This window comes from Melopsittacus undulatus, chromosome 1, assembly GCF_012275295.1.
Source record: "Melopsittacus undulatus isolate bMelUnd1 chromosome 1, bMelUnd1.mat.Z, whole genome shotgun sequence".
Lineage (NCBI taxonomy): Eukaryota > Metazoa > Chordata > Aves > Psittaciformes > Psittaculidae > Melopsittacus > Melopsittacus undulatus.
In genome coordinates, this window is record NC_047527.1 from 119,626,568 (window position 1) to 119,639,124 (window position 12,557).

At 35.8% G+C, this 12,557-nt stretch overlaps 1 protein-coding gene across 1 annotated transcript in view; it reads left to right on the forward strand.

Annotated features, from left to right (window-relative positions):
• Window positions 1-12,557, forward strand: part of RUNDC3B (RUN domain containing 3B) — a 52,586-nt gene that overhangs the window by 22,422 nt on the left and 17,607 nt on the right. Inside the window, exons 5-7 of the mRNA XM_034070048.1 lie at window positions 3,290-3,379; window positions 6,633-6,713; window positions 8,140-8,308. Of these exons, the coding sequence (XP_033925939.1) occupies window positions 3,290-3,379; window positions 6,633-6,713; window positions 8,140-8,308 (340 nt within the window). The remainder of the gene's footprint in view (window positions 1-3,289; window positions 3,380-6,632; window positions 6,714-8,139; window positions 8,309-12,557) is intronic.

Consider the following 12,557-nt stretch of genomic DNA (forward strand, 5'->3'; position numbering starts at 1 on the left):
ATGTGGAAAAAAGTCTGGAATTCTTGAAAGGCCAAAAGAGAAGGAAACTTCTTTTGATAAGGAACTAATTCTGAAATTGTAGTGTGATAAAGATAGGAAAATGTAATGTTCCTTTCAAAATCAGGTATGGTTGACAGAAAGTCCCAGAGACTCAGTAAAAAATAATTTTTATAGGAACATTTATTGAATAAGAAAGGAAAATAATTCCATGAACATCTTGAGAGACATAGAAAAGAATTAGTGATCAGGCATAGCATGGGGATACTTACTATAATACGAAATTTCTGTAACAGATTTTATTTTACCTTCTAATGGTGAAATCCATTATGTACAAGAATATGCGTTATGACAGAAAATAGTCTGCCAGTTTTGGACTGGCTCTAAATAGTATGATTATTATAGGATGCTGTATCCTGCAACAACCGTATCTTGTAGATTTATGATGAAGTTATCTAAATATGAGTGAGTCTGTAACATGGTACCTGATGTTGACCTCTTAAAAGTTTTAGATCTACTGAATGGGCTTTTTGAACAGTAAGAGTTTTCTCTGCAAGGACTTCTGTTCATTTAGAATATTGTTTCTAAGACTGTTTGTCCACAGATCTCCATATATGTTGCCAATATTAAGGTGACTTTGAAACACAACTAGGGAAACATCACATTTTATTGACATTTCCAGACCTATAATCTTTATTTTACCCAGATTTGTTTGCATTTACAGTAGACAAGAAGCTCATAAACCAAAGATTTCTGGAAAAGATTTACTCATGTTGCCTCAAACTGAGAAGTCACTTGGGTTTTTGAGGGGGAGATGAGGAGGAAGAGGAGGGTCACAAACTTGTGTAGTTAAGTAGTACATTCTTTGTCCCTGTTTGGTAGTGTGGTTTGTTTGCTAGTGGATAACAGTGGTATTATTTTATTAGCAGTTTCAAGTTAATTTATTTGAACATGTTGATGTTTAATATATTTGAATATTCTTTCAGTGGTATAGTTTTTGGAAACAACCCCTCTTGCATTGCAAACATAGTAAGTGCAAATTTTGTTTTGAAGTAATATTTTAAATACATCTAATGGAAATAGAAGTTCCAGTTTCAGATCTTGGTATGGTGGATTTCAAATCTACTAGCAATAATGGACACACTGTCTTTTCTTTTGTGGGATTTTGGATGCCTAATAAGTGGCTGGATTCTTTTGGTGATGCTTTGCACCATTTGTTTAGAATTTTAAATTATGTATTTTGATATATGCCTAATAGTTATATAAACTATAAATATCATGTTGTACATGTGTGTATGTAGACTATGAGATTGATCTATCATACTGTTAGCCCTTTTTAAACCTCACTGTTGTGTTTAGGTGCCTGATTTTATGGCTAGTCCTTTAATAAAGCAGCACGTTATTAGTGCTGGATCTGCATATTAGACTGGGAAGGGAGCTGGGTTACACATGGGCAAACAATTATTTTTCTAAAAAATTGCTCAGCACAGACTCTTAACCTAAAGTAGACTGTTGTGAGGTGTCAGCTGCATAGCCCTGAGAGAAAATGTGGGAGTTCTCCAAGGGGACTGTTGTTTTGGCTAGATTACTGAAGCTGGTTTAAGAAACATTACCATAGTCAGGCTAACACATCTGCATCTCACTGTTAAAAATAATGTCCTGTCTTTTTTGTGTGATTGCTTCCTTGGCACCATTTTACAAGATAACCTGAACACTGTACAGGTTGGTACCTAGCAGTAATTTAACAAATGCCAGTGAAAGAGGTGGCAATCAGCTTGTGCTGAGAGCATTGCTCTTAGTTCACAAATAAAGAGTAACTATACTGAATCAGACTGTAAAGTCCATCTAGCTCAGTATGCTGTCTTAGCCAGTTTAACCTCCTAGTGCATTCTTGAAGAGTAGAGTTGAGTTGTACATCATAGTCTCTATGTCAGGACTATAATCTCTGTCTTCCCGGAGGAAGTCATCCAGATTTCTTGCTTCTACTGAGAACATCCAAGATCTTGGACAACTCACTTCCTTACAGCAAATGGATGTCTGTTATGAAACTGCAAAAGTGGGACTTCTGATGATGTGCATTATAACACAGTTCAGTCTTTGGAACTGTGCCCCAAAATGTGTCTTCTCTGGATGTTTGCCATGCAGGCAACTTAGGCTCTTACTGAGCCATTCCAATGCTTACACGCAGTTCTTAAAACAGATGGAGCTTTTGGTAGGGCATTGCTGCTGGTATTTGAAAGATGGATTGCCTTCAATAATCTGGCACCTTCTTGCAATAATACATGGCTAGAATATATAGGTGGGATGTGGATCTTGGTTTCTGGTAAGTGAACTTTCAACCTTGCAGCTGGAACTGAACAGCTCTTCATTCCCCTCTTTCCACATGTGATGCTCAGGTGACCTTTCTGCCTCTGCTACTGCCAGGACTCCTTTAACACAGAAATTACAGTTGTGTGCTACTTTGCTAAACAGACCAATTGCCTTTTTACAAGTCCGTGCATGGCAATGGTGTGTCCTATTCCCATATGTCCTGTGCATGGAACAGTTCTGTCTGGAAGTAGCTTCTGTGGTAGCTAGGAGGAGAAAATGAGAATAAATGGGAGAGAGTGAGAAGGTAGTGAGGGGATGAAGATTTAAAAATGGTTTCTTTATTGGTCACTGTTCTCAAGCAGCCTTCAGAAGTCTGCATGTACCAGGATATGTGAAATGTATTTTGAGATCAAGGCATGGAGTTCTAAAACTTTGGCCAGTAGGTGTTTTGCAATAAAAAATGGTGCTAAGAAACACTCCTCCTTCAAATAATGAAAATTTTAAATCTCAGAATAACTGGATGCAGCATGAATAACCCGAGCATGCAATAGAAAAAGTGTGCTACCTGGAAAATAGCTAATTTTTGAAAATATTTTCTGAGAATGAACATTTAAAGAGTCTGCAGGTACAATTGTGAGAATTTTTTTTAATATATGATGGAATTTTTTTTTATAGAGATGACACATTCTGCCTTTCAGGCTTAAAGTGTATCTTCATCACTTTGCATTTCATCCATTTCTTAGGGCTAATATTGTGAATTGGTTTTGCTTCTATCTAAATTTTTATGTGCTCTAAGATTGTGGTGCTTTGTGCTGTGTAGTCTATTGTTTTGCTTTATTTGAAATGAAATATTAATCCCCCTGGGGTTCACATGAAGTTTTTTTATTTAAACTGTATTTCTTAATTTTTCTGCTAACTATGAAAAATAGTATTATTTGAGAGAAAATGATATTAACTGAACTAATTTCTTTTTTTATTGAAGGAGATTTTATGACGATGGAGCAATTGTTCTTGGTGAAGAAGCAAATATGCTTGCTGGTATGCTGTTGGGACTCAATGCAATTGATTTTAGGTATTATATTTGCATGCTTCATAATATAATGCTCAGGGAAAGTACTTTTTCTTTTTTGAAATAAAATGGATGCATTATGAAAAACAATGTTAGAGTTCCTTGATAGTTTGAGGGGCAAAAATTAGGTGGGGGGAGAAGAGGGAGGGATAGAGAACAGAATCTTGAATGGCTCTTCTAGATAAGAAAAAAACATACCATAGTTTATATAGCTGCATGATTACACAGTCTTTCAGGTATCAAAATTCTAAAAGCAATCTGAAGAGTAATTTCAGAAGATATATTAAACCTATTAAGTGAAGTTACAGACAATTGAATCTTTTAAAGGAAAGCAACAATAAATCCACAGAAGTATTAGCATAAGATATTTTTTGTATCTTCCCAAAATATTTCTGGCCAATCATATTTTGCCTAGTAGCACTGTTATTTTCTTGGTCTATGGAAATAAGGTGTACATACTTGTCCTCTCTGTCTAGAAGTTCTAAAAGCCAGTTTCAGCCCAGCTTGACACAGGTTTTTGGTGACAGTGTAGAGTGATGGAAATTAATATTCTGTGGGGTGCATGGTGCCAGTAATATGAGCACTTAGACCACCATTAATGATGCCTTGGGTGACATGGTTTAGTGTGAGGTGTCCCTGCCCATGGCAGGGGGGTTGGAACTAGGTGATCTTAAGGTCCTTTCCAACCCTAATTATTCTATGATTCTATGATTAAGTACACAGTTACGCCCTGGTACTCAATGACATATTTGTAACTGAGTATGTAGAAGGTATAGGTATCTTTACCTTTAGTACTTCTATATTTTGAAAGCTTAACCTACAAATGACCATTTAATATTAAAATGTGTTATAATTAACTGCAAAATACTGTAAAATTACAGGGATTTACCTGTGCAATCTTTAGCCAGACTTTTGTGTGCTTTGTTATACTATTCTGTGTTTTGGGCTAATGAAGATGCACACCCTAGATAATACAAAAAACAAAACAAAACATTTTGGGGTGTGTGTGTGCATATATATATATATATATATACACATATAATATATATAGCAGAAACATCAGCAAGGTATAGTCTACAATGCCTATGATAAGATGGTGCCAGGTCCTGTTAATATGCCTGGCTAGGTCAAGTTAACCACATAAAATGGGGAAGGGTTTTGTAATACAGCATAGGAAAAAGGGGGATGATAATGCTTTCCTCCAGTCTCCTGACAATATGCTGTTAAAATTTACACTGCAACAGCATTAATGCTTGTCACAAACCAGTTTAGGAGATAAACTGGCAGAAAACAGCACAGTCTCACTGGGTGCACTGAGTGTTGACAAAAGACCTTTAGAAATTTACTCTTGCTTATGTACCCTTATACCAGTTTTGAGGCTTGATGGACTCTTCTGTGAGTCAATTTAGCTTGTTAAAGAGTAAAAAAACACATAATAAGAAGACAGAATAGTTCTTTTGGTATTAGCTAGTTTGGCTCAAGGAAACATCCTATAAGTGGCAGATAAGACATGATCTTAAGGATTAGAGAAGAAAATGAATATAAAAGGGATTAAATAATGTCTTACCTTTCCAGTGGCAGTGAGCATTGAGTTTAGTTGCTTGTGGAACTGCAACTGAATGCTAATGGGAAGTAAAAATCCTAAAAATTCAGGTCATGATGGCTGAGCTAGCTCATCATGGGGGCAGATAAGTGCCAATACCACTGTAAAGAGGGGAAAGGGAATGTCTGGTTGGGATTTAATTAAGAAAAATAAAAATTACCACCACCACCACCCCCCCCCCCCCCCAAAAAAAAAAAAAGAAGTGAAAGGAAAAATATGGAGGCAGAGGTTGAAAGCAAAAGATAACTTCTTTTGCCAGCACTTAGTCACTAGATTGGCTTAATAACATCATTAGCTATGTTCTGAGGGAACTGACTGATGTTGCTGGATGATAAGAGAGTTAGCCTTGTGTACAGCAAGTTCAACTGTTACCAGATTTTTTATTAGTTTAAGCTTTACACTATGTGAAATTTAACTACTTCTCTGTTACTTGGAAGAACTATTGCTATACATAAGTAAGAACCATAGCAAGAATAAGTCTGCAGTATGTAAGTCCTTCCATAAATATCATTGTTAGTGTTTGTATCCTGTAAGCCTCAGTGGTACATACGACCAATATGAGAGCTTAGTTGTATGAGTGTGCTTATTCTTCCTTTGTTCTCTGATTTCTAATATAAGCATATCTATACATTCTTCCAGAGACATTTCAGTTTTTGTCAATGCCATGTTTAAGAACCTAGAAAATTTCTGGGCAAAATAGGAACATAGTGCTACAGAAGCATTTTTATTGTGTATCTGCTTAATTAATTGTGGTTTTGCAGGAGTGTTTTTTCTTGTTTTCTTTGCATTTCTGTTCTTAAAGGGGAAAAAAAAACAAACAAAACCCAACCCTGCATATGTACTTTCCAAATACTATTTAAGTGACTGCATTGCAAAATATGGCACTTTACTATTCAGTTAGGAAAAGTAGCAAAAGCCATGTCTTATTAGAATTGGGTTTTCAATGACATATGGAAAGAGTGAGGAATATGAGCCTTATGGAAGCATGATTGATTTTGCCACTTCTGTGATAATTAAACATGGTTCTCATACAATCTTTTATATCAAGTAGAAAAAGAATACAGAGTAGATGAGAGCTTTGTAAAGCTACAGCCATTTCAGAACATTTTCTGAAAGTAAGATTCATTAATGTCCCTCATCTTCCTGCAGCCCCACACCAGAAAGTATCTGAAAGGAGAAAAAAACGTGAAATATTTTTGAGAACCAATTTTTTACTTAAAGTTAGTAGGATAGTTATGTAAGGACTCTGCAAACTCTTTAAATGAGCTTAAATGCTGAAGATTCCACTCTCATCCATAGCTTTTCTCTTGCTAACTTTCTTTTTCCCGTTACTCCCTGCAATCTATCAATCTGTAGTTTTAGAATAGCAGTGAGTAATTAAAAATTAGGGTTTATACCACTTGCCCTGATCTATTCCCTGATCATGTGGAATTTCTGTTTGTTGGGGGTTTCATTATGCTATAATAAGCTCAGTGATTCTCATTAAATATTAAATAGTCTAGCTCGGCTGAGTATCAAATTAGGGTTCAGTATCAAATGCTCTAGACCTTTCTTATTACCAAAAAATTAAGAAAAATTTCACATTGATAAGATTCAGCTGTCACTGTTGTAATTTTTTGTTATAATCTTACTGTTGTTTCTCTGTTTTATCAGTTTTTGCCTGAAGGGTGAGGGATTGGATGGCAGCTTTCCAGCTGTCATAGATTATACACCATATTTGAAGTTCACCCAAAGGTACTTTTTCTCTTTGCACTTTTTAATTTTATTTCATTGACAATTTATCCTTCATTCTGGGCTCCATACTTTCCATTTCACATTCAAAATAATATCCATCTCTAAGTACAAACCTGTGCACTCAGCTGCCTTGCTCTTTCAGACTGGTAGAGTTATTACATGACTCATCACAGTGAGTCATGCTAACTTTGTTTACTTGGATTATGATCACAGTTTGCAAGGATACAAATTTTTTTTAATTTCCTTTGCAGATCTCCAGACCAAGTTGTCCTTTCTCTTGGTCCTTTTCTGTGTAGCCATAAACTTGAAGGTAGCTGTCTTATAAATAAAAACTGTATGTGTCCTGGTAAATTGTAAGATATGACAGATAAGCAGCATGAGCAGTTAGCACATAATAGAAAATTGTGACCAGTTGCATATATAATCTGACCTTCCAGCTACATTTTGCTCCTGTGATAAGTTATATGTTTAAAAATTAAAGAAGTGATCATTATCTAACAGATCAGATAGCTATTTGTTATCTCTAAAAAGCATGGAAATTAATGGGACGTGTTCTATTGTTAGTTTTGACAAAGTGGAGGAAGCAGTTGGGAATGAGGAGTAGTCTTGAGGATGTACAACTGAACATGAAACATCCTAATTATTTTCTTGAAGTTCTTATTATGTTAATGACAAATTGCATGATTCAGTTAAAGCAGAATTTGCATCATGGCAGGATCATAGAGTTGTATGAATCACTACTTTACAAACTAGTAAATAATATTAATGTAGTAGAAAGCATAGTTGTAAGGAAAGATTGAAAATGGGTATTGGGGTAAATTACAATTCTTGTATTTGAGACAGTTGTCTGAATTTTCTGGCATAGATTGATTCTGAATCATACGCAGATATTTTCACAGTGAATTTGCATACTGTATGGAGAGATGCTCATCTTCTGTGAAATAACAGGCACATGGTCTTCACTATAACCACAACTATACGTTTTCATTTAAATTTATCATAATTTAACATAAAAACAACAATCACTTTTTAATTTTTATGCTTTTTTAGAAACAAATAACATCTAGATTCAGATAATGCCCTTTTACCCTGAATTTATGAAGGAAAGATCCAAGTCACCACTTAGACAGCATATTGGAATGCATTGGCCCTTTGTATTCCAGGAGAGTATACTACGTGCAGTTGTCTGACTTGCCTAAAACAACTTAACTAAGGTCTCAAGCAAATTTTGCCCATTCTTTAGGTGGCTATACAAATAAAAGCTTAAAATATAACTTGTGTTTAGTGATCTATTCTATCCCAATATTTTGTTTCTTTTTGGTTTACAGGGCTTTAGATGTATTTAGTAGCTGTGGTGCTTTAAATTTCAAGGGGGATTTGCATTTTAACACAGCTTTTCACTTGGCTAATTAATATGATCTTTCAGTTCTGACAGCATCAGCAGTGATGAAGAAGAGCTAAGAACACTGGGCAGTAGTGGCAGTGAAGGCAGTACTCCAGAGAACATTGGTCCTCCTTTCATCACGGATGAAAACAGTTGGTACAACAAATGCAAAAGGGTAGAACAGAAGTACCGGCTTGCACTGGAACAGAAGGTAAAAGATTGGTTTTGTCAGGGGGTTGATGAAGCCAAAGCTCATCATCAGCCAACTGGTGACATAACCATTGAAGCGAAGGCAGAAAAATATATTAAATATTATTTACCTTCTTGTAAGTGGTCTTAAAATGCATGATGCTAAGAGTATCGTAAGTATCTTTGCTCACTGATTTGGGGAAAAGAGGTTTGGGGAGAGGCGAAGATACGGATACTGGCTTTCTGATACAATCTAATCTAACACAATCTAATACAGAAGCTTTGGCCCCTTTTTCTAATCTGAGAGTTAACAGCTTCGGAGATAACACTGCTTTTAAGTTGTGAGCTTGAGGTAAGCATGACTGTCCACATGATTTTCCTTTTCCTTAGAGATCATAGAATTTTACTGATGTAGGTAGACTGCCAGCTGAAGGTTTTTATAACAATAGCGATGTTAAACTTTAGTTTTGCAGTAAACAGAAATGATCAGCAAATTAATCCATCTAGGAATGAAAAGCAAAACTATCTTCTCAGCGATACTGAAATGGATTTTTAGAAAATACATAGTTTTAAGACCTGCTTCAAGTGAGAATGAGAGAAGAAAAAGTGTGTTTGATTTCAATAATTTAGGTGGTATATTGAATGTTATTATAGAAACCAAAGGTAGGTTCTCCCTCTACCACCCAAAATGCTGTAAGTTAAAGGTGAACTGAAATATATGTCTAAACATTTTAGTATTTTTAAAAGCAAAATGTTCCTCAGTTTCTCATGACAGCATATTACAGCTACAGACCACAATGCATATTAGCTGGAGACAGACAGAAAAGGGAAGGCTGCTCATAGACACTGAAGGAATAGTGTACAGAAAAAGAAAGGAGGGATCAGAAAAAATATAAGAAAAATGAAAGGCAAATGCTTAATGTTTTTAAATACAATCAGACTGAGAGAATATACCTGAGGATGAGACCTGGCATTAGGATTCATATGGATTGCTGAATGTCAGTGTTAATACGGAATGGGTAGAATTAAGGTTGGTTTACTTTAATGCATGTGATAGAGCCTAAAGTTTTTCTAGGTAACTGTGAAAAAGTCAGACTTACTGTGGGATGATAGATGTGAGAGGTATTTTTTAAAAATATGCACTCAATTATTTCTTTTCTATTTTGGGTCTCCTAGACTTCTTGTTTTTGAAATCTGACCTGCAGTGTTGACAGCCAGGTTGCTGTACAATCTTCTCAGCCAGTACGGTATCACTTTCCATATGGAAAGAACCTGTGTTCCTTGGGGCTCTCTGGTACAGGGGATGTTCTCCCTGCTTTTGTAAACCAAAATGTGTCAATCAGAAGGAATTTCTTCAAATACATAAAGCAAAATCAAAATCTTTCCCTCTCCACCCCTGCAGTCCCTGATGCACAGGAACATATTCAAGACAGCATTTCATCCTTGGTGTCCAGACAAAAGCATAGGATTGGTTTGAACTCCACTCTTCTCCACCTTCACCCAGTGAAAGACTGTAAAATATTTTGGGGTTTAATGAGGAAAGCGTAATCAATACTGGAGAAGCAGTGAAGAGAACAAAATAGGTGGATGTCTATTTTTCTTGTTAAATTAAAGGGGTTCATTTCCAAGGATACCCTATCAAAGTTGTGACAGACATGTGCAGAAACAGTACTGAAACATGGTGTCCAAATCCACTGTCCAGAATCACTAGGAAGCTTTCCATCTGCAAAAGCACGAAGACCTTTAGTGTGGCTCTAACAGCAAATGGAAGTTTTGGTTTATTCACAAGTCTAAAATCCAGAAATATTTGTATTCCATGGGAAGTTATTTGCTGATGTTATACTGAATATTTCAAATTTTTGAGCGTTACTATTTTTGTGACTTACATTATTCCTTGTGTCATTCTCTTAATGAAGCAACTTCTATAGTCAACTAATGTAGAGGTGAAGTTAAGTCAGTTTTATGATAAGTCTTTGAAAACTTTGGTGCATTTAATACCATTTTCAAAATGATAACTACTCTGATAGCTGTTGACCCTTTCCTAATTGTCCTCTTTTAGAATGCATACTTGACAATTACAGCAGCAGAATAACTTTTTTACTCCAACAGAAAATTTTCTGTTGTCTAATTTTTATTTGGGATGTGCCTGACAAATTTTAGTATCATTCACTTTAACTATACTACATCTGTTCTATTATATCTTGTCCAAATGATCATTAAGATCTTAGATGGACTATGGAATATTGCTCCTTTCCTGTGTGTTTCTTTCTTTCCCTTTTTGGGACCTTTTTCATGGCAATGAGTTACAATAACAGTTGAGTTGCACACAGTACAGTATGTAGTAGTTAATCAGAGACAGAATGCTTTCTTTTAAACAAAGGGGCTTTCTGACATTCTGTGTGTTGGAGAACTGGACCATTGTGACAAGAAGACCAAGTTGAAAATCATGTATTCTTAGTAACTGATACACTGATGGATGCTTCTTTTCTCTATTGTCATTCACTTTGCACAAACAATGATAAATTCCTTTTGTGCCTCCTAATTAAGTATGTGTACTGCAGTCATTAATAGCACAACTCAGTGATGTTTACCAGGGTTACAAATACGACAAGCAATTGGGTTGCAGCTAAGACTAAGTTATGTGTATCTTCTGAGTTATTTGAATAGTAGGATAAGGTCAGGTATTATTTTGGCAAGGTAAATGGTAGCATTGCTTTATTGGAACAACAGTGCTATGCTGGTTTAGACCAAGAATCCTTGGTTACCCTACTATCTTTTCTTGGATACTTGCCCAAAGTAGATGTGAATTGTAGAATAAAAGCAAAGCAAATGTATATGCACTTGTTTTAGCTCTTGCCAATGCATGTCAGCTGAAGGACTTCCTGAAGCTGATAAGGTTTTTCTGTTTAGTAACCTGTAATGTATTTATCTTCCAAATACTTGTCAAATATCCCTTTGACCCTACGTAAATTTTTAACATCCAAAACAATTTTTTTGGCAAAGCACTCTGCACATCTACCATCTGTTGTGTGAAAAATCACCTCCTTTTCTGTCTCTTGAATTTGGCTCCTACTGGCTTTGTTTCATGGAGCCTAGCTCTTGTGTGTTAAAAAATGATGAGCAGTTGCTTCCTTCCTGCCTTCTTCAGGCCACTCTGGAAATACAACGAGTTTGTCTTTTTCCAAGTTGTCTCTTGTGCAGATTAATGAATCATAGTTCACACATTTGAAAGTTCTGTGGTAATAATCTGTTGCCTGTTTTGGAGTGGTGTAAACTGTTCACTTTTATGTAGTAAACTTTGTATTTTTTTCTGTACTGTTTATACTGGAGTTTTACAGGCTTTTACTGGTAGGATGATACACCTCACTTGTTGTAGAGATATTTATTTTCTGATTGTATTCTGTTTCTGATAGTGATGCTTCATGTCTAATCTTTTTGTAAAATACGAGATTTCTGGGAAGCATGGAATATGTCTGAATGCATTATTTAGTACTTTTAAAGCACTACTTGGAGGTCCAAGGAGTACCTTAACAGTAAAGATAATGGTAACATTTGACAGGCAGAATTGAGCATACTGAAAAACTTAAAATTCCTTGGAACTTGTACTAAGACTAAAATAAATTTGTATCAAATATGACTACATCCAGTGGCTAAAACTGTATGTAATCATAGAATCATAGAATAGTTGTGGTTAGATGGCACCTCTTGAGGTTATCTAGTCCAAATCCACTGCTTAAAAAAATGTAGACTAGAGTAGATTGCTTGGGGCCTTGTTCAATTGGGCTAAAATCTCAAAATTTTTTTCCTCACATTTAAATAGTTGTCTGTATTTCAGTTTGTGTCTGCTGCCTCTTTTCACTGGATACCCCTGAGAAGATTCTTACTCCATCCTCTCTACACCCTCCCCCTAAAAATCAATACATATTGATATGATTCTCTTCCTGCCCCTCTTCCTTTCTCACCAACCCTGGACTGAGTAATCCCAGCTCTTTCTGCCTCCTCTCATATGAGAGATGCTCTATACCCTTAATAGTCTTTGTGGTGGTGAATTTGATTAGTAACATTTTACTACCAGCTCAGTGAAACTTGTGTTCTTGCTCAACAGAACTGCACCTGTTCTGCGTCTATGAAAACTACCTTTTTTATTACTTTTTTTTTTTTTTAATATGGGCACCTATAAAAGAATGGCAGAGAAGAGAGATTCAGAGCAGCCCTGCGGAGAAGGACTTGGGGGTGTTGGTGGATGAGAAACTTAACATGAGCCGGCTTCT